We start from the raw sequence: 22,470 nt of genomic DNA, 5'->3' as shown, positions 1-22,470 counted from the left end.
GGAGATGGATAGTTGTATAACAACGTGAATGTACTTAGTACCACAGCACTATGTCCTTAAACATGATTAAAATGGCAAGTTTGTTATAAATATTTTATCATAAGGTTAAATAGCTTTGTTCTTTTAAACTTATCATGCCTTATGTATTTTTAAAAGCAGTATTACTGAAAAAAGAGGACCTGGAAAAGTCTTTGGGTTTTCTCTATCATACTTCTCTTTTCTTTTTCTTTCTTTTCTTTTCGAGGCTTATGGAAGTTCCTGGGCTAGGGGTCTAATTGGAGCTGCAGCTGCAGGCCTATACCACAGTCACAGCAGCATTGGATCCAAGCTGCATTTTTGATCTACACCACAACTTGTGGCAACACTGGATACTTAACTCACTGAGGGAGGCCAGGGATTGAATGTGCACCCTCATGCAAAAAACATCAGGTCCTTAACCTGCTGAGCCACAAGGGGACCTCCTCCTTCATACATTTTAATCATCATCAGCCTTTCTCATCCTGATTAAGTTCATTCACCCCTCATCCTGGTCATTACAGCTAATGTATTGGGTTCTTACTCTGTGCCAGGCACTGCGTGCCTAATTCTTTCCACAGACTTTCTCATTTGCTCCTTCCAGCAACACTGAGGTAGTACTGTTGTAGTTTGTATTTACAGTAGAGGGAGCTGATGCTTAGAAAGGAGAACAAATCGCTCGAGTTCACACACCTAGTGGGTGGTGAGGTCAGCTTGTCTGACCCAGAGCTGCACTTGTGGCCACGGGGTTCTGCTGCCCTTTCAGCTGTCTGCTTGCTCCCTGGATGCTGCCTGGGCAGGAGGGTGTGTGGCGTGGGGTCGATCGGGCTGAGAGACCACCATGGAAGGGGGAGATTAATTGGCATGGGTACTTACAGTTTAGTGAGACTGTACAGTCCTCGGAAGGCATAGACAGATACGGACCTAATCTTATTGTTTTGCAGGCACCTGTAAAAATGAGTATTAAAAAGAAAATGTAACGAAAAGGAGTTTCCACTTTGCAAGGTGAAGAGTTCTGAGGATGGATGGTGGTGATAGTCACGTAAGCTTAATGCCTGCATGTACACTTAAAAATGGTCAAGATGGTACATTTCATGTTGTATGTATTTCCCCATAATTAAAAATTCTTAAAAATTAAACAGGTAAACATGAAATAATTTGGCAAAGCTGGGTAGCCTGTCATTTTGTTTTGCTATTAAGTTCACGTAAATTAGGCTACATTTTATTCAGAAATTCTATTTGTAAAGGTATGATCTGGTATGATATGCTATGATAGCTAAAATTTAACATTTGAAATTTCTGAGTGAAAATTTAGTTTTAGTGCATACTAATGCCCTCATTAATCAAAGAGGCCTAGAAGCCTTTTTAACGTTCTTTGTCTTTTTAGGGCCGGACCTGTGGCATTATGGAAGTTCCCAGGCTAGGGGTTGAATCAGCCCACGCCGCAGCCACAGCAACAGCAACAACGGATCCAAGCCGCATCTATGACCTTTGCTGCAGCATGCTGTGAAGCTGGATCCTTAGCTCATTGAGCAAAGCCAGGGATCAAAACAAACCTTCATCCTCATGGATACTAGTCAGGTTCTTAATCCGCTGAGCAATAGTGGGAACTCCTTCTTTTAACTTTTTACATTTCCTGCTATAATTCTACAAACATGACTATTCAACACAGTGCTGCCGAAACTACAAGGTGGTGACATCATCAAGACCCCAAACCACAGGCCATGTTCATCACAAATAGGCCAAGGATGTCAACTTGAATTTTGTTAGACACCCAAGTTATATTTGAGAAAATGTTTGAGAAAACTTATCAAGAGTAATTTTTCATAGACTTTAGTTGTGATAAAAGATAAACCAGTGTGAATGAACTTCTCAATTAGAAATTTTGGCTAAAATAGAATCCCTGTTTCTCCAACAGGTAAGAAAACCTAACCTTGATTTTAAAATGTTGTCATTAAGTTTGTTATGCATCTAACAGTCTCACAGGATGTGCTATGGCCCCTTCATGTAGTAGGTAATGTATTTTCCTCACTTATACACAAAAAACTTTGACATGTATTTATTAATTTATTTATAGCTACTGTAATGATTAACTAAGCCATAGACTATATTACCTGGAGGTTGAGTCACACTGCATCTCTAATAACCAATTTGACTTTCGGGTGTAATTAGGCTCTTTGATCTATTATGTGGTACACACTGGTGGTTCAAGGTAATTCAATGTTTATTGTGTAAAGATGCTAAACTACTGAGTTCTTGATACTTGGAGTTTTAAGTCTTGGCTCCTTTTAAACAATGTGAACGTAAGGTGGTGCTGCAGATCAGGAAAGTTTTTCCTTCTCCAGAAATCAGAAAAGAGAGTTAGGAAGGATGCTCTTGAAGTTTTTTTTTTTTAATCAAGCCTAATTTTGAAAAGCTCTTCAAAGTTGATTGGTAAATTTCTAGAATGAAGTTCTGAAAAGTCATTTTTATTGGCATTTAATTTTCCAATAGGAAACATTTTTCTGCAGGTAATCTGAGCTTTAAGAACATTTCATCAAATAATTTAGATGCATTTTTCTTCTGATTCTGCTCTATATCCGTTACCTTAAAGAAAAATGTGCAGACAGATCATATCTATATACCAGGCTTCTCTAGTGTAAAAACAGAAACAAAACTGGAGTTTCTGCTGTGGCACAGCAGAAATGAATCCGACTAGTATCCATGAGGATGTGGGTTCCATCTCTGGCCTTGCTCAGTGGGCCAGGGATCCTGCATTGCTGTGAACTGTGGTGTAGTTTGCAGATGTGGCTTGGATCCTGAGTTGCTGTGGCTGTGGTGTAGGCAGCAAGTTGTAGCTCTTATTTGACCCCTAACCCAGGAACTTACATATGCCATGGGTGGGACCTTAAAAAAAAACAAACCCTAAAACCAATATAGGTGTGTAAATCAAACTAGGAATTCTAAGACGTTTTCAAGATAGAGTCACACAGAATATTTTAAACCCAACAGTTTAAGCATATGATAATGGGATTTAGCCACAAAATTGACCTAAAAAACAGGAAACCATCACTTGGGATGTTATGGATTCTGTGATTACATAGGTAATCTTAAATTGAAGGGAAATTAGCATGTCATATAACTACATGAGGCCAAAATAAAACTCCCAATAAGGCAGATGTGAAAATGGAATTAAGTTCTCCGAACAAAATGCTCAGAGGTTTCAAACCACAGGGTCTTGAAATCTTGGGTAGAGACTGAACTTGCCATCACATGGAAGAAAAATTTTGTTTATCTAAACTTGAGGGCGGATCTAGTAAGGGTTCATTACATCTTTCTCTGTGATGGTCATTGAGATGCAGGGAGTAAAACCTTTTTTGTATCTTCCTTTGGGAGAAGTGTGGCAGGAGGGTTCGCTATGTATGTATTGCAGTTTCTTTGTGGACAGGTATCTGAGATTTTCTAGGATGACTTCTGGAATTATTTAGAAAAAAATGTTACCTGGTGGTCTCCACCTAACAGCTAAATAAATCCCCCCAAAATGATCAAATTTAGGCAGCAGTGCCATGTTGGTCTCTGCAGAAGTGGGAAGAAATAGGTATGCCCAGAAAATTATTTAATACCAAGAATTAAATTTTTTCTTACAGCTTCTGAAGATCATGGTACTTTTTGAAGCCATCAGGAGGAAGCTTTCTTATTAAATTCCACTGAAGTGACCTGAAATAAAGGTAAATTTGGTTCTTAAAGCTTTTTTGTTTACTTTTAATGACAGTATGAATAATTATAAACTTTATTTACCTTAACACTAGCTTTCAGGAAATATTTTGCTTTATGATGAAACTTGTATTCATAATACTATTGAATTTTAAGGGATTTTATTTGAGAGGTATTTTTATTTATTTAAATTATTTTCATTGAAGTATAGTTTATTTACAACATTATATTAGTTTAAGATATACAGTATTATGATCCAAAATATTTATAGATTATACCTCATTTATAGTTATTATAAAATATAATGAAGCTCATTAATTTTATATATAATAGCTTGTACCTCTTAATCCTCTACTCCTGTCTTGTTCTTCCCCCTCCCCTCTCCCCATTGGTAACCAGTAGTTTGTTCTCTATATCTGTGAGTCTCTTTCTATTTTGTTATATTCACTAGTTTGTTGTATTTTTTTAAGATGCCACATGTAAATGATGACATACAATATTTGTTTTTCTCTGACTTACTTCAGTAAGCAAAGTGTCCCCCAGGTCTACCCATGTTTTTGCAAATAGCAAAATTTCATTTTTCATGGTTGAGTAATATTCCAGTGTATGACTATATCATATCTTCTTTATCCATTCATCTGTCGATGGACACCTGTGTTCCTCCCACATTTTGGCAATTGTAAATAATGCTTCTGTGAATACTGGGGTGCTTATATCTTTTCAAATTAGTTTTTTTGTTTTTAATATTCCCAAGGGTGAGATAGCTGAATCATATGTTAACTCATTTTTATTTTTTGTCTTTTTAGTACTGCACCCACAGCATATAGAAATTCCCAGGCTAGGGATCAAATTGGAGCTGTAATTGCCAGCCTATGCCACAGCCACAGCAATGCCAGATCCGAGCCGCATCCATAACCTGCACCAGAGCTCATGGCCACACTGGATCTTTAAGCCACTGAGCGAGGCCAGGGATTAAACCTGCATCCTCATGGAAGCTAGTCAGATTCATTACCACTGAGCCACAATGGGGAACTCCTGTATGTTAACTCTATTTTTAGTTTTTGAGGACCTTCCATACTGTTCTCCATAGCGGCTGTAGCAATTTACATTCCCACCAACAGTGTACAAGTGTTCCCTTTTCTCCACATCCTCACCAACATTTGTTATTTGTGTTCTTTTTGATGATAGCCATTCTGACAGATGTGAAGTGATACATCATTGTGGGTTTTTTTTTTTTTTTTTGTCTTTTTGACATTTCTAGGGCTGCTCCCTCGGCATATGGAGGTTCCCAGGCTAGGAGTCTAATCGGAGCTGTAGCCACCGGCCTACGCCAGAGCCACAGCAACGCCAGATCCGAGCCGCATCTGTGACCTACACCACATCTCATGGCAACGCCGGATCCTTAACCCACTGAGCAAGGCCAGGAATTGAACCCTCAACCTCATGGTTCCTAGTCAGATTCGTTAACCCCTGAGCCACGACGGGAACTCCTCATTGTGGTTTTGATTTGAATTTCCCTGATGATTAGTGATGTTGATCATCTTTTCATGTGCCTGTTGACTATCTGCATGTTTTCTTTGGAAAAATGCCTATTCAAGTCTTCTGCCCATTTTAAAAATTGAGTTGTTTTGTGATATTGAGTTGTTTGAACTGTTTATATATTTTGGATATTAACCCCTTATCAGTCATACCATTTGCGAATATTTCCTCTCAGTACATTGTTTTGATTTTGGCAGTAGTTTTCTTTGTTATGCAAAAGCTCTTAAGTTCAATTAGGTCCCATTTAAAATACTGAAGTATAGTTGATTTACAATGTTGTGTTAGTTTCTTGTGTACAGCAAAGATATTCATTTATACATATATATATGTGTACATTCTTTCATATTCTTTTCTGTTATGGTTTATCACAGGCTATTGAATATATTTCTCTGTGCCAAAGGACCTTGTTGTTTATCTATTTGGTATGTAGTAGTTTGTGTCTGTTAATCCTAAACTAATTTATCCCTTCCCCAGCCCCTTTGGTAACAGTCTCTTTCTATTTTGGAAATAAGTTCATTTGCATCATTTTTTAGATTCTCTATGTAAGTGACAGCTTGTGATTTTTGTCTTTCTCTGTCTGACTTACTTAGTGTGATAATCTCTAGGTCCATCCATGTAGCTGTAAATGGCAGTATTTTGTTCTTTCTGTGGCTGAGTTCTATTCTGTTGTATGTATTTACCCCATCTTCTTTTTCTATTCTTTTTCTATTTGTAAATAGACATTTAGTTTTCTTCCATGTCTTGGCAATTTTAAGTAGGTGTGCTGCTATAACCATAAGGTTGCACGTATCTTTTAGAAGTAAAGTTTTCTTGGGATATATACGCAGAAGTGGGGTTGATGGACTAATTACGTCCATTTGTTTATTTCTGATTTTGCTTTGCCTTAAATTGCTGATCTCTTAATTTAAAAAGAATTTTAATAACCCTGCATTTTTACTTTCCTCCTCTCATGATTACTGGTTTTGATATCATATTTTACATCTGTTTTGTGTATCTCTTAACTGCTGATTTTAGGTATAAGTAATTTTACTACATTTGTTTTTTAATCTTCCTACTAGTTTGTACTACTTTGATTTTACTACTTTTGGCTTTTAATCTTCTGACTAATTTGTTCCTACTAGTTGATCTGCTCTTTGTTATATGTTTGCTTTTATTGATGAGTTTTTTCCTTTCATTAATTTTAATATTTATAGTTATGACCTTTTCTTTTTTGCTTAGAGAAGTTCCTTTAACATTTATTGTAGAGCTGGCTTGATGGTGCTGAACTCTTAGCTTTTGATTGTCGATAAAACTTTTGATCTCCCCGTCAGATCTGAACAAAAGCTTTGCTGGGTATAGTATTTTTCACTTAAGGTTTTTCTCTTTCATCACTTCGAATATCTGGTGCTACTGCCCTCTAACCTGCAAAGTTTCTGCTGAAAAGTCAGCTGATATCTGGATGGGAATTTCCTTATATGTAATTTATTCCTCTTTCCTTGGTGTTTCCAATATTCTCTCTTTATCTTCAATACTTCCCATTTTAAATACAAAGAGTCTTGGTGCGTTTCTTTTTGGGTTGATTCTGTCTGGACTCTCCATGCTTTCTGGACATGGGTATCTCTTTCCTTCTTCAGGTTAGGGAGGTTTTCAGCTATCATGTCTTCAACTAAATTCTCTGCCCATTTTCTCTCTCTCTTCTTCTGGGATCCCTAAAAGTAGCTAGTACACTTGATGCTGTCCCAGAGGTCTCTCAAATAGTCCTGGTTTCTTTTTATTCTTTTTTCTTTTTCCTGTTCAGCTTTAGTAGTTTCCATTATTCTGTCTTCCAACTCACTGATCCATTCCTCTGTATCAGCACATCTACTGCTCATTCCTTCTAGTGTATTTTTATTTCAGTTATTGAATTCTTTTAATCATATTTTTTCTTTTTATGGCTGCACCCATGGCATATGGATGTCCCTGGCTAGGGGTTGAATTGGAGCTGCAGCTGCTGACCTATGCCACACCTATGAAAATACAGAATTCAAGTTGCATCTGAAACCTACATCTCAGCTTGTGGCAATGTCAGATCCTAAACCACTGAGCGAGGCCAGGGATTGAACCCACATCCTCACAGACAATATGTCGGGTTCTTCACCCACTGAGCCATGATGGGAACTCCTCAGTTATTGTATTCTTCAAATTTGTTTGTTTCTTCTTTATATTTTCTAACTCTTTGTTAAAAATGTCTGACTTCTCACTCTGTGCATCTCCTGAGTTCTTTGATCATCTTTATGATCATTACACTGAACTCTTTATTAGGTACATGACATAGATTCTCTTCATTTAGTTCTTCTGGGGATTTATCTTTTTCCTTCATTTGAGATATGTTCCTCTATTGCCTCATTTTGCCTAATTTGTTGTTTTTATTTTTATGTATCTGATAGGTTGGTTATATTTCCCAACTTTGGAGAAGTGGCTTTATATAGGAGATGTTCTTTGTGTCTCAGCAGCACATGCCCTTCTTGTCACCAGAGCTAAATGCTCTGGGGGTGTCTCTATATAGACCGTATGTGTCCTTCTGTTGTGGCGGGCTGACTACATTGGGAGGTCTTGTAGGTGTGGCTGGTTCCTGGTCCAGTTGGTTGCCAGGCTGTGCTTTGTGCAGAGGCTGCTGGCCACTGGTGGGTGGGGCTTGGTCACAGGGCAGCTGGCTCTGGAACCCCAGGGCCCCAGGGGCTAGTGATGGCTCACTGGTAGGCAGAATTGAGGTCTAGGAGCCCTTGGGGGTGGTGCCTGCTCCTTGATGGGTAAAGCCAAGTTCTTGGGCTAGTGCTGGACCACTGATGGTCAGAGATAGGTCCTGGAGTCTGGCTGCAGGGCCCAGGTTCCCAGAATTGGTGCTGGCCTGCTGGTAGGTAGACTGGATCCTACCACAGCTGGCTCTAGGGCTGCAGTTGTTCTGGGACTGCGGCCCACTTGTTGGTGGGTGAGTTTTGTCCTGAGGCTAGAACAGGCTCACAGGTGGCTAGATCTGGGGCCCAAGAGATTCTGGGGCTGGTGCTTGCTCAGTGGTGCATAGAGCTGTGTCCTGGGGTCTCTGGTTGTATGGCCCTGGGTATCCTGGGACTAGTGCCTGCCTGTCCATTGGTGTTTGGTGCTGTGTCCTTGGTCCTCTGGTAGGTAGAGCAATAGCCAGGGTGGCTTTAGGCTCAGAAGATCTCAAGGTAGCCTGTCTGGTGGTGGGTGGGGCTGTGTCACCACCTAGAGAGTTTCTTGGCCTTGAAGCTAATGTACTAGAGGGGGGTTCAAAATAGCCCTTGCCAGCACCAGTGTCCATGTGATAAAATGAACTCCTCAAAGTGGCTGCCACCTGTGTCCATGTCCTCAGGGTGTACTCCAGGTATCTCCCCGCCTCTCCCAGACACTCTCCAAGATCAGTAGGCGGGACTGACCCAGTCTCCTTTTAAATCACTGCTTCTTTCCTGGACCCCAGAGTATATGAAATTTTGTGTGTGCCCTTTAAGAGTGGAGTCTCTATTTCCCACTGCCCCCTGGGACTTTCAAAAGTAAGCTCCGATGACCTTCAAAGCCAAACATTCTTGGACTCATCTTCCCAGTGCAGGATCCTGGCTGGGGAGCTTGATCTAGGGCTCAGACCTCGTGCTCCTTTGGCAGAACCTCTGCAATTATAATTCTTTTCCCATTTGTGGGTTGCCCACCCAGGGACTTGAATCTTTAGTTCCTGAGATACCCCCCATTGCTACTTGTCTTGTGGTTACTTCTTTCTGTCTTTTAGTTGTAGAAGAGCTTCTCTGGTAAGTTCTGGTCTTTTTCACAGATGATTGTTCTGCAGATAGTTGTGGTTTTCTGTGCCCATGAGAGGAAGTGAACTCAGGGTCTTTCTACTCTGCCGTCTTTGGGATTCCCTCTCTTTATAGGACCATGTGAACTAGGTCTATCTGTTGATTTTGTATTATTAGATTTCAACTTTTCTTAAATTTAAGTTACAACATTATAATTCTGACTAAACAGAATTCCTTGAAACAATAAAAGTGGGAAAATGATTTTCAGTTATGTTTTTTTTTCTGTTTTCATTTAACAAACAGAAAGCATCTCAGTTTTGGAGTGACAATAAAAATAGCATTTTCTTGCTTAAAACACATTTAAGAACTTAAATAATTTTGTATTCCTTAATATTTCATGTCTCATATTCTACTACCTTTGCTTCCTTTAGAAATTAGTTAGAAAGGAAATTGTCAATTTGTCCACACAATCAAACCATCTTTACTCAAGAAGTGCTCCACTTCAATTTCTAATATATTGTTTGGGAAGATTTTTCCCTATATCACAATTTGATAAGCAGGTCCACACAGATTAGGTTCACATAATTGTAGTTGTATTGGAAAGGTTTAAACCTTTAATTTTTTAAAAGAAAAACAAGCAGTATGGTAGGAACAAAATAAAACAAGCAAAAAGCCCAAACAATTGAAGCTGGGGGGTCCCTTGGATGAAAGAACAGTTTCTCTGTGTCAGTTTCCTTAACAGTGAAAGAATGGATTTGGACTAAATGACCTCTAATAATATGATGACATTATATGCTGCTCATTGAGCAATGAGCAATAGACTTCATTGTCAGGAGTTTGACCCTCTGTGGAATAAGCCCTTTGAAACACTTGATCAACATAAAGGACTCAGGTGAAGACAGTTTCATACAATAGACACTAACAATGTTGGTTGTATTGGTTTTGGACCAGTGTTGCCTGAACTTGGTAATGAATCCTTCTTAAAGAAAAATAGATTCTTAGACTCCCTAGAACACATTTTTGGAAACTAATTTGAGAAAAAAAATTCTAGAGTCTAGGAAACCATGTACTCTCAACATGAGTGTTATTGCTCCAATGGGATGAAAACTGGTTCTTGGAGAGTGAAAAGAAAATCTTACTTTTTTGATGGCTATACTGCTATACATAAACAGATACATAGCATACCCACGGTATTAAAATAGCACAGAAGGGGACAAATAAGAAAGGTCTAAAAAGGCTTGGGAAAGGGGGAGCAATAATGAAAAGAAAAAAGGTTAAGACACACCATTCTCGACTATACATACCAGTCACTTGGTGATTTTTAAAGTGAAGGAATGTCAAAGGTAGATTAATTAGTTACCATCTCTTGAAATCACTACTAGCTACCAGGCTATCACCAAACGTTCTTTCATTGCTTATATTAGCTAACTGAAAATCCCTTTTCTACTAATGATTTTCACTTGGCTTAGATCTTCCATTCTGCTTTACATCCTGTTTAAATGTTCATATTACATAAACTGCTAAATATTTGAATTTGATTTAAGGATATGGATGCAAGTGTAGTGTGCTTTCTTAAAAAATGTGTTCTTTCATTCATTCATTCATTTGCTCAACAAACATGGGGTGAATGTTTTCCATTTTCACTTTGGAAAAAAAAAAAGATAGTATCCCTGCCCTTAAGAAGCTTATACACTATATGGATGACAAATAACATATTTTCTCTCCAAATAAAGATTTTTTTTCTTTAGATAACAGCTTCAGTCCAGGGTTAAAAAGTAAATCAGCTAATTTTATTTTTGCTGTACTCATTTACTTGTAAATTCAACTCAAAAAATTGTTTAGAGCTTATTATATTCTGTTGGGAACTTTGGCAGATGTATAGAAAAACTATGCTGTGGGCCCCCATGAAGCTTATGGCATTTCCCATTTTCTGGTGGAGAAGATTATGACCCCAACCACTAAGGCCCAAGGAACAATGTTTGATATACTTAAAGGAGACAGAAGTGAAGCTCTATGTGTAAACCTAAGAGGAAGAGGTTCATTGTACCTGAGTGGGAGGGTTACTCTAGAGGGAAGGAAGGGTCCTGAAAGGACCCCTAAATAATGTTTCTTAGGAAGTTTATTAATAGTACCTAGAATTTTGGGTCTACTTCTTTCTAGCAGATATTGACTATTTTCACAAATAACATTCTCCATATTTTCATAATACCCTATTGAGATAGAAAGAGGTAAGTGTTATTACCCTCATTTTTCTAGGATGAGCTGGAATACAAAAATAATATTTTTTATGGCTGTACCTGTGGCATATGGAGGTTTCTGGGCCAGCTATTGAATCTGAGTCACAGCTGTGACCTACACCACAGCTATGGCAATGCCAGATGCTTTAACACACTGCATCAGGTGGGAGATTGAACCCATCCTTCTGCAGCAACCCAAGTCACTGTAGTTGGATTCTTAACCCACTGCGCCATGGTGGGAACTGCCCCCAATACTTTTTAATATAATAGATTCTTGCATTTTGAAGTTTAATATTAAAGTTTAATATTAGAGTTATAGACGTAAACTCCTAAACCTGATTCCTACATTTCCAAATGCCTGCTGGAAATCTCCACAGTATAACCTTTAATCTCCAACTGAAAAAAGGCAACTAAACTGCAGTTCTAATTTTCCCCACTCACTGTCACCAAGTGTCCTCATCACTCTTACTCAACAGAAACTTTGGTATCATCCTGGACCCCACCTTCTCTCTTGCCTTCCAAAGCCAATCCTTCATGAAGATTTGATTCCAGTTTTTTCTTCATACCAAGGGCTGAAAATTGGTGGCTCACAGGCCTGTACACATCCCTTTATGAATGCCTGGATATATTAATGTGTGTATTTGTATGTGTTTATCCAGGGCAGTCATTTTAAGTTGAATCAAAATACCCTCAGGCAGGGCTTTTGCTCTCTCATAAGTCATTGTGGTATCCACGTCCATTCCTCTAGCCCTCTCTCTCTCTTCCTTTCATAAAAGTTAGTTAAATTGTTGAAGAATGTATTCAAATAGTACTTGTGGTAAAATTAAAAATGACATTACTGGCAACAGGGTATTTATTGAATCAGATTTTTTTTTTTTTTTGGCAGTGCCTGTGGCATATAGAAGTTCCTGGATCAGGGATAAAACCTGAGCTGCAGCAGTGACAATGCTGGATCCTTAATCACTAGGTCATTAGGGAACTCTGATTTGGATTTTCTATTAATTTGATACAAACAGTATGGGTGATCTTTTTTTTTTCTTTGAAAATAGAATGAAACCCTCACACATTTTTTACACCCAGCCCTTCTAGTCAGAATTTAAATCATGGAAATCTTCACAGGCCCTCAAACTTTTTTAGGGGATTATTATTCTTTCCAGTAGAACTGATTCCTGTGGGAAAGATCTGTGGTGAGAGGAGGGTAGGATAGAATGCTGTTCTTAGTACAGGTGGGAATGCCACCTCCTTTGGAAAACAAGTCTCTGTGGCTTAACCTGCCTGGTGTTCTCTGCTCCTTATTAAATTAGGTAGGCTCCCTAGATTCTGTTAATCGGATGATAGCACTGTGTACAGGAACTCTGAGCTAGAGCTCTTCCTTAGCCCTTGTGTATGTCAAGCATATCAGCTGAAGTGTTATGTGATTTGGGTTGAAAAATGCAGGACTTGCCAACATTTGTAACCTTAAGAATTACTCCTTTCTTGCCCTCATATAAATCAAAGCCATAAGGCACTACAACATCTGGATGAAAACAAAAAACTCAGCAAAAATATTGGATTAAAATTATCTTTGCTAGTTTCTTTTGAATGTTTTAGCCAAATGTGGGTGTTTTGTTGCTGAAGTTTGTTGAATTCAAATTAGTACTGAATCAATAAACTGCTTATTTTGAAGATATTTTTCTTTTATATACATAAGTTCAAGTTAGGGTAAAAACAACATCAAATCTGAGTCAAATGTGATTCAGAAGAGTTAGATTTTAAATGTGAATTTCTGGAATACTTTATCCAATTTATTTTACTTGTTTTATATTTTTATTTATACATGAGTATGTTAAAATTTATTTCCAATGAAGTCAAAAATTGATTCTTTCAGTGTTAACACTTGTAATAAAAAAGCTCTACATGACACTTTAATTGGTAGACTTTTTTCTTTAGTAGCACATACACTTGATTTCATCTTTGTTTAGATAAAATAAGGTAATACTAAATATTCATAAGATTGATATGACAGACTAAATAGGTGAATATATAGAATAATTTAGAGTGGGGTCTATCATTTGGTAAATGCAAATAAATATCAACAATCACCAGAATTGATCAAGGAACAATGACATCATCTTTGATTGACAACACATTATTAATAATGACAATTACACCTTAATTATGATACAGTTTTACAGGTGCTGCTCTGGCTGTCAGGATGAAGCCATTCTTATTTTTTCTACTTACATTAAAGTCACATTTGAAGAAACTGATGGAACAGCTCGTAAATTGGTCTCATCACAGTCAAGCTCTAAACCTCGGCAAAGACATTGCATGGGCACAGAACCGACCACTGAATAAAGAGGAAGTAGTAAGGAATGGGGATAACGAGGTACCAGGAACAGGAGGGTAATGAGAAGAAAGAAATGAAAAGCTATGAGAAAATCATACACAAAGGTGTGTCATGTCTTATGTAAGCAATTTGTGCAAAGCTTTAAATTAAGGTTCCACAGTTTTGCTCTTACCATTAAAATGATGCTAGCACTTTAAGATAAGGAAGCATGCATTTACCAGAGCATGCTTTCTTTCTTTCTTTCTTTCTTTTTTTTTAAAAGCAGCCTGCTCTTCTCCACTTGTTGCAAAATGAATTAAGTCATCCACTCTTTCTTATCCTTGGAGAGTAGCTATGTCCAAAGGTGACATGACAGTGCTTGATGGGCTTTCATGTCCAGATTAAAACTTCTACTTAGGCATTTATTAGCAGTTTTAATGGAGGACTAAGCTATTTTTTAACTAGCAAGAAAGAGAACTCAACTCTGAACTATAGTGCTGGAAGATTTTTTTTTTTTAATTCAGAAGTCCCTCAAAGGACTTCTTTTGGTTTATGTGTATATTCTTATATCAGGATATCTAAACTTCCCTTAAGGAAGTGAACAGTTTTTTTGCAGACTCATTCTGTTCTCACTGGATGGTGCTGGAAAGAGATGGAAAATGGGGTGGGCACCTTTGGCTCCCTTGTGGGATTATAGTTATAGTCTTAAAGATGTGAGCTGGTATTTCCAAAGTCTACTAGAGACTTGCAGTTTTGTGTTCATATGGCTAACCAGCAAAATGGGATTATCATTCAGGGTAATAGACACAGTCTGATTCCTGACTTGATGGGAAATAGATAATTACTGAGAGCAATGAGGTATGCTTCCTTTCTCTGTTTAGTTTGAAACCCCACACTCAGAGCAGAGGCTACAGACTCAGTTACTTACTCTATACCTACAAAGCAGGTATAGACCATGTCCAAATGTTCCAGTTTCTCCTACAACAATAGGAACGTGTGTGGGGCCAAGTTAACCAACTTCCTCGAAGAAGCCAGAATGACCATGTTTTGTACAAAATTACCTCCTTAGAAATAATAATAGCTAACTAAAACATTATGGGATAAACAAAACTTCCTATGAGAGTTTTCTGCTTGCAGACTTCCAGGCTATGACCTTTACATTAAACCTTCTGGATAGTAGAAAAGCATTGTGATGGCAAAGAAAAGACTCCTGACAAAGCTGGTGGTGGATGGTGGTGAGCACAGTTGGCACCAGCCTTTGAAAGAGTCAATTGTCCCTTTGCTCAGGTGTGAGGCCACAGGTGTTTTTCCTCTCCTCTCAAACAACTCTGATCCTCCCTACAGGATCATGAGAAACCACCATCATAATTTAGGTTGTGTGTGTTTTGTAAACAGAGTCTCTGCCAAGAACTTTTAAACAGTTTTAAGGTGGTAAGTGACCATTTTGGTGATGGATCTCTGAAAACCGACCCTGTCTGTCAAAGTCATGTGCTGGTGTGTGTGCTGGGGGGGAAGGGGTGAGGAGGGTTGGGGAGGGAGATGAAGGTCCTCAGAAGGATAGATGGAAGGTAAAAATAATGGGCAGTGATGTTAGTATTGATTCGTGTGTTTTTCCTGTTTATATTGACTGAGTTAACACACGCACATGTTGGTTACAGGGTTACCTGTGATTGGGACAAATGAAAAAATAACACCTAAATATCCAACAAAGAAAGAAAAATGAAGCAAATTCTGTCATTTAAAATATATAGTATTTTGAAAGTTTTGTAATTATATGGATACCTGATTATGCTAAAATATTACCCGAAAATGTGATAAAAATGGATTGCATAGAAAATTTCAGCTATGTTAAAGTAAAAAAGATGAGATAGGCACCAGCAAGTTAAGGCTGATAGCTTCTGAGTGTTTATCTTATGGTTGAGTAAATAATTCTCTCCAAATATCTTCACTTTCCAAATTCCTTGAATTTACACTTTAGTAATATATAGGTTAATGATGGATGCATTTTCCATGGTACTGTCTTGAGAGATGACTTTATAAATGTGAATTCCTCACATTCTTTCATCCAGCCAAAAATTACTGTCATTCTCAGTTTAATTCCCAATAAATCCTTAAAATAATAAGATTAAATAAAGTGGTACAATAGGAACCTTAATTTAAGTTTTACCCCCTAATTTTACACTACATTTCCCATCCCATTTTTATACTGCTTTTAAAATTGAACAAAGACATTTAATTATGAATTACCACCCCTCCCCAATCTGTCTTGAGAGAACTCTAATTAAAAGGTATATATTAAAAAAAAAGAAGGTATATATTTGTTCATTACTAAGAACTGATAAAAAATTGCCTTTGTATTTTTTGAAACTTTTTTTTGTCACTGCATTCTTCTTATGTACGTACGCTTAAGACACATTTCTCCTAGAATTCAGCATCAGGCAGAAATTTATTCCTCTTGCTGACTTGATCTGTTTTCCCCATTTGTTTGTTTTTGCTTTGCGGACCAGACTATGAAAGTTATGTAACCCATTATTTTTCCTCTTTAACCGAATGACTACAAAATTAAGACCTATGCAGTAACTTTTCTCAGTGAGGATTTCCTTATATAATTTTTCTTCTCCATTCTTTTCCCCATTCACCGTGGAATTTTTGTCTCTTATGTAAGGTTAATGAGTTAAATCTGTTAGTAGCCATATTTTTATTGTAAACTACCTAACATCCTTTTGGGAATAAGGTGAGAGGTAAAAAGTTTCAATAAAAATTTAAGAAATGAAAAGATATGCAATAAAACAAAAAAGAAAATTAAAATCTACTTTTTGAGATGATATGGCTTAATCCATGAGTTTTTTGCTTTATATTAGTAGCTAAATTATACTTGTTAACTTTTTCCTTCCCCCAAAGCTTTTAGCTCCTTAATGATCAATGGATCAATTAATTTTGACAATAAGACAAGGTGAGGTTGAAATAAATTGTTGAATAGTTCGTGAGACTCTGGAGGGGTGAGTTCTTCCTTCAAAGAGAATTGCTACAGATTAAAAAAAATTAGTTTCATGTGAGTAGTGAAGAACAAAAATTTAAAAAAATTAAAAGCTGTACTTTACGATTTGTGTTAGAATATAAAGGGAAAATATAGTAAAGGATTTTTTCCCCCAACATCTATTTTTAATCCAAGGTTTTGAAAAGTTAGGATTAAAATTACAACTTCAAGACACACATTTACCTTTGAATAATTTGGTAGAATCGACCAAATATGTTTAAAAGGAATTACTTACATAGATCTTCCTGATCTAAACTATTATAGAGTTTATCCTCAATATTATACCCTCCCACAGTTCTTCCAGGGGTTTTGTAGGTTTTCAGTATCTGACTAAACATAGCAGATTATAATTAATAAGGCTTTTTCTGTAGCTCAAAAGTCTGGCTTAGACCCCAGAAGCTTTTTCACTTACAAATGTTAAAATCCAAACAGCTTCTCTGCTCTTCTATTTTCAGTCTCCTTTGTATCAGAATTTCTTTTATATCAGAGTTTATAAAGATTCTGAAAATGGGATAATCAAAAATAGCAACCCTAACTGAAATTAATTTTGTTCACCCTGGCCTGGCATGATTTATTACTTTTACACTTATGATCCCTGAGTCATTTTAAAATAAAACTCTCAAATTAAGGCTGCATGTCTAATAGAAAATTATAATTTTGCAAATAGAACACTATAATTAACTTTCTAAAACATGTTGGATCCAGCTTTCAAGAGCATGGTGCCTTGATATGAAGCCACAGACAAGGATGCTCAGATCCTCTGATTACTTACAGCATTCAGATGTCTCTGCCTCAAAGTGATGCAGGGAAGTCATTTTGTAGTAATTGGCAAAATATTTGTCAAGTTGCATAGACCATCCATTGTTGTCTCCTAAAATAAAAATCAGAGAGCAGAAAAGTTCAGGAAAACAGAAATGTTCTTAGAGTTCCCTGGTCGCCTAGTGGTTAAGGATTTGGCATTGTTGCTGCTATAGTGCAGGTTCAATTCCTGGCTGGGAATTTCTTCCTGCCACAAGAATGGCAAAAAAAAAAAAAAAAAAAAAAGAAGTATTTTGGAGTGTTGGGAAAAATAGGTCCTCTCTTTAAAATAAACAGTTGATTGTTAAAGTTAGATCTTGTCAACATTGTGAATTCCTGGAACCCCCATTAGAGATCCTGATCTCATAGATCTGAGATGAGTCCCCAGTCTCCATTTTTAAAAGGCTCTGTAGGCAATTCTTCAGCAAACAGTGTTTGAACCACACTTCAACAAACAGCACTTTAGAGGCACTGAAACACACCACGCTGTTCTCAGCAGTTTAATTATGATTCCCTTAATCTTCAATCGTTAAAACAGATATTGGAGATCTGTTCACATGGATAGATAGAAGGCCATGATTGTTAAATAGAAAAAGAAAAAAAATTAACATGACCAGCATGACTTATTCTTTTTTTATATATTTTTTAAGTTTTTATTTTTTTGTCTTTTTTTTTGCCTTTTCTAGGGCTGCTTCCTGTGGCATATGGAGGTTCCCAGGCTAGGGGTCCAATTGGAGCTGTAGCCGCAGGCCTACGCCAGAGCCACAGCAACGCCAGATCTGAGCTGCTTCTGCAACCTACACCACAGCTCACGGCAACGCCGGATCCTTAACCCACTGAGCAAGGCCAGGGATCAAACCTGCAGCCTCATGGCTCCTAGTCGGATTCGTTAACCACTGCGCCACGATGGGAACTCCTATATATTTTTTAAAGCACTGTGGTATCATGGATCGTGTTGAGTGCTTATCCTCTGAGGGCTTACATATTTTCTCATTTATATTTTCCTTTTATTTTTTTCTTTTTACAGGGCACCTGCAGCATGTGGAAGTTTCCAGGCTAGGGATTGGTCAAATCAGAGCTGCAGCTGAGGCCTACACCACAGCCACAGCAACACAGATCTGAGCCTCATCTGTGACTTATGCTGCAGCTTAGGGTAACGTGGGATCCTTGACCCATTGGGTGAGGCCAGGGATTGCACCGACATCCTCACGGACACAATGTTGGGTTTTTAACCCATTTAGCCACAATGGGAGTTTTCATATCCATGGTATTAATGCCTATCAGAAGACTTCCAGATTATATTTCCAGCCTGCACTTTTATCTACTCTGTGATTAGTTCACTACCGGCATCTAAAACACATCTTCCAAGTGGAACTCATTATCTTTCTCCATATAAACCTGCTACTCCTCTTAAATTCTCTCCATTGGTCAATGGTCCTACAATCTATCAAACTGCTTCAAACAGAAAAGTTAAGGTTTTTGGCATATGCTCATACCAGATTAAATGTAATTTATATGATTTCCCCCCTTCTCCATGTTATTTTCTTATTTTTCCACAGCTCATTAACTATGCCATGAAGATTATATTTGGGAAGGGATTCTAACATAAATACTATGTATACTTGTAAAATTAGACTTCCTTTGAGAAGTCCCACTAAAAATTAAAAAAAATGGAAAGGAGGTGGATTATTTAAACACCGTATTTATGCCTCTACCCTTTAGTATTACATGTTAGTTTTAAAACTTCTTTATTACAGAAGGTTTCAAAATAAGTATCAAAGTATTGTAACAATATCTCAATGATATCATCACGATATTTTGGAGGGAGGTGACTGATGGACCTCAAGTTTACTTAATGCCAAGTTTACTAACTACAGACTTCAGCCCAAGACTGCAGCTGAGTGCCTATAACTGGGTGGACAGGAGGTAGTAAATTCTAGCTACTGAACACCTGGGAATCAGGTCAAGATTCCCTGGCTTCTGACATTGTGAGGATGACACTTTAGACAGAGTAACAGGAGGAGGGAAGGAAATTTGAAATACTGAGTTTTCCAGCCAAATAGAGACAATAGCTTATTGAGACTGTGGGGATTTAGGATGTGTTTGCTCCTTCTTTATTCCATCTTCGCTTTGGAATACTTCCTAGTTCTTTAGAAGCTGGTAACTCAGATCTATGTTGTCCAGACTCTAAGCAACTCAGGCTCTCATTATGAATAGGTTTCTACCAGTAGGATGCACTCATGTGAGACTGGGAGTTTGTAGACACCTGTCTTGTGGTACCTAGTGCGGATAGGGCAGTTACTGTAGCTGGTCTCAGAGTTCCATCTTCCCGGGTAAGGAGCTGATGAACAGTGGTTGCAGCATGATCTTGGGCTTGCAGCTATGGTGTTGTTTTCTCCTCCTCTGACTACTGCTTCTATAGTCTTCGTAGTGATTCTAGAAACAGTCTTTGTATGGAAACTCTTTTCTTAATCCCCCCCCCCAAAAAAAAATTAGGGTTGTTTCTGGTTCCTCCTTCCGGAAGGAGTTGCGGATAGCAGAACCTCATGGAGAGTAAGGCTGGATTGGTTATCTGATCTGGCTAGTTTTGAAGATAATGGCAGTCTTGCTACCATTAGAAAATAATGCTCTGGTAGCTTATGGCACATAGTGACCAAATTCGTTGATTAAATGATCACTTATGGCTTCCTGGGATAATGTGCCTCTTTGAAGAACAGACTCTGGCAAAGTGGTTGCAATGGCAACACGTCAGCATGAAGAGAAGTTTCAAGGGTTGTGGGAATGAGATGACTATGGGGATGGCCATGGAGAGATTAAAGAAAGAAAATGACAAGCTCAGGGTATGACATCACCAACTCAAGAAAGACCAGGAACCGAGGAACTGCCATGACTTCCCTAAGAAAATCTTTTATCAATTGGGACCTTGGGACTCAGATAGAATCTGATCCAGTGGCTTGCTACATAAGCTGAATTCACATTTTGCCCAAACTTTTAAGTGAATATTAGGATACTGATTTGGAAAGAAAGGGATCCTGAAAATTGTAATGGGACATTTGAGTTTGTTCAGCTGAATTTGCATTCGCTAGACCCCTCTTGCCAGCATAAATGGCTTCCTTCCCCTGTCTACTGAGGTTACTTGCTTGTTGGTGATTTGCTAGCTACTTTATTTGAGGTAAATAACTTTTCAGCTCTCCTCAGGCCCTTTTATGACCATGCTTCTTTGCCTCTCAGCCTATTATAACTAGAGTCAGATCACAGCACACCCCAGAAGACAAGCACCAGTTGGACTTTAGAAAGAGAAGAGTGACATCACAAAATGTTTTGCTCTCTGATAATAGCAGAAACCGATGGAATTTGCATGGCACAGTTTCTGAGAGACTACACCAGGAGGAGGGACTCTAGCTTTAGAGTGGGCCAAGTGGATTAATACGGTTTTCTGGATTTGTTGTGACAGCTCAAGCAAGAGCTTGCCAGCTTATTGACTAAAATCTGAATTCAGGGTTGCCCTAGGTTAAATGAAGTTGAGAGGCAAAGGTATATATGGATGTCCAGTCCCTGAAGAGATAGATTATGAAGAAGGTGGCTGTTGTATTGCAGAGTTGGAACAGCCCTATAGTGGCTATTGTAGGTTGCCCTACTCAACCTCCATTGAATACCAACCTCTGTTAGTGTGTTCCTGCAGAGCAAAGACTCAAGAGCTTACAACATTTCACATCTCCTTCATAGCCAGGATTTCCAGTGTGTTCACATGCATTTTGGTTGGTAGAAGAAAGGCAGTGGTCATTTTCCTGCTGTTCTGTCTACAACAGAGACTCTGTGCTAAGAGGCAGTTGAGGCAGATGCAGGGAATTTCAGATGTGGCCAGCTCTGTGGGTGTCAAGAGGCTTTGCATTGTTCAGGCAGATGGACCAGTGATGGTACTGTCAGCATCTGTCTCCATCTCTGGATTCACAGGCACCAGTGGGGGCCTTGCTGACGCCTACACTTCCAACCCATCTCGGGATTTTATAAGCATCTAATTTCAGTTTAACATACCTAGAGTGAGTTCTGTTTCTTGCACGAAAACTTGAGAGATTTAGAGACTGAATTATTGAATTAAAATATGGCATACGCTTAACTGGATTTGTAGTCAATTTTGCAAGCTCAGGTAGAATCTCATGAGTGAGAACAAAGCACTGCTTTTTTTCTGAACCCATGACCTTCAGAGTAATTTAGGTTTGTGGTCTCACTACAGAGCATCAGTAATACTTTTCAGTATTTTCCTGCATCGCCTACATGGAGTCTGGAGACGGGATCAGGAGCCTTATAGCATGCTCTGCTCTAGTGGCCTTCAGAAACAGATTTCTTTCATTAGTTGTCAGGCTTTGAAGTTTATGCCATGGAATAGTACCCCCTTTCCTGGGCTGACTGAGTTTTTTGACTTCTTGGCAAGTTTTTACTTTTAAAAACTTAGTTCATGTTTTTAGATACAAGAAAAGAAAGTCCTGTGAGAAATTTAATTTCCCCCATTTTAACAGAGAAATTGAAATATTAGCACTTAGCACAGAGAAACTGAATATTAGCAAGTACAAAACTACAATTACATTACTTTATCCTCATACTAACTTGATTTGGTCATTATTGTCAACTTCACTTATAGATGGAAAAGCTGATTCTGAGAAGTTTAAGGTATTTGACTAAGAGAATTATTTAAAAAAAAAAAAAACAAAACTAAGGGAGTTCCCATTGTGGTGCAGTGGAAACCAATCTGACCAGGAACCATGAGGTTGCGGGTTCAATCTCTGGCCTCGCTCAGTGGGTTAAGGATCCAGGATTGCCATGAGCTGTGGTGTAGGTGGCAGATACAGCTCAGATATGGCATTGCTGTGGCTATCATGTAGGCCAGGAGCTACAGCTCTGATTTGACCCCTAGCCTGGGAACCTCCAAGTGCCGCAGGTGCGGCACTAAAAAAAGAAACACCACCAACAACTAAAGAATTGGAATTCCTGTTATTGCTTAGCAGCATAAAAACCTGACTAGAATTCATGAGGATGCAAGTTCGACCCCAGGCCTTGCCCAGTGGGTTAAGGATCTGGCTT

General features: G+C 38.3%; 1 protein-coding gene across 1 annotated transcript in view; it reads right to left on the bottom strand.

Annotated features, from left to right (window-relative positions):
• The window catches only part of RXFP1 (relaxin family peptide receptor 1), a 128,440-nt gene that overhangs the window by 47,882 nt on the left and 58,088 nt on the right, over positions 1–22,470 (bottom strand). Inside the window, 4 exon segments of the mRNA XM_047799240.1 lie at positions 892–963; positions 3,640–3,711; positions 13,472–13,577; positions 17,366–17,464. Coding sequence (XP_047655196.1) covers positions 892–963; positions 3,640–3,711; positions 13,472–13,577; positions 17,366–17,464 — 349 coding nt within the window.

Source organism: Phacochoerus africanus, chromosome 10, assembly GCF_016906955.1.
Source record: "Phacochoerus africanus isolate WHEZ1 chromosome 10, ROS_Pafr_v1, whole genome shotgun sequence".
NCBI lineage: Eukaryota > Metazoa > Chordata > Mammalia > Artiodactyla > Suidae > Phacochoerus > Phacochoerus africanus.
This window is presented reverse-complemented; position numbering and strand designations above follow the sequence as displayed.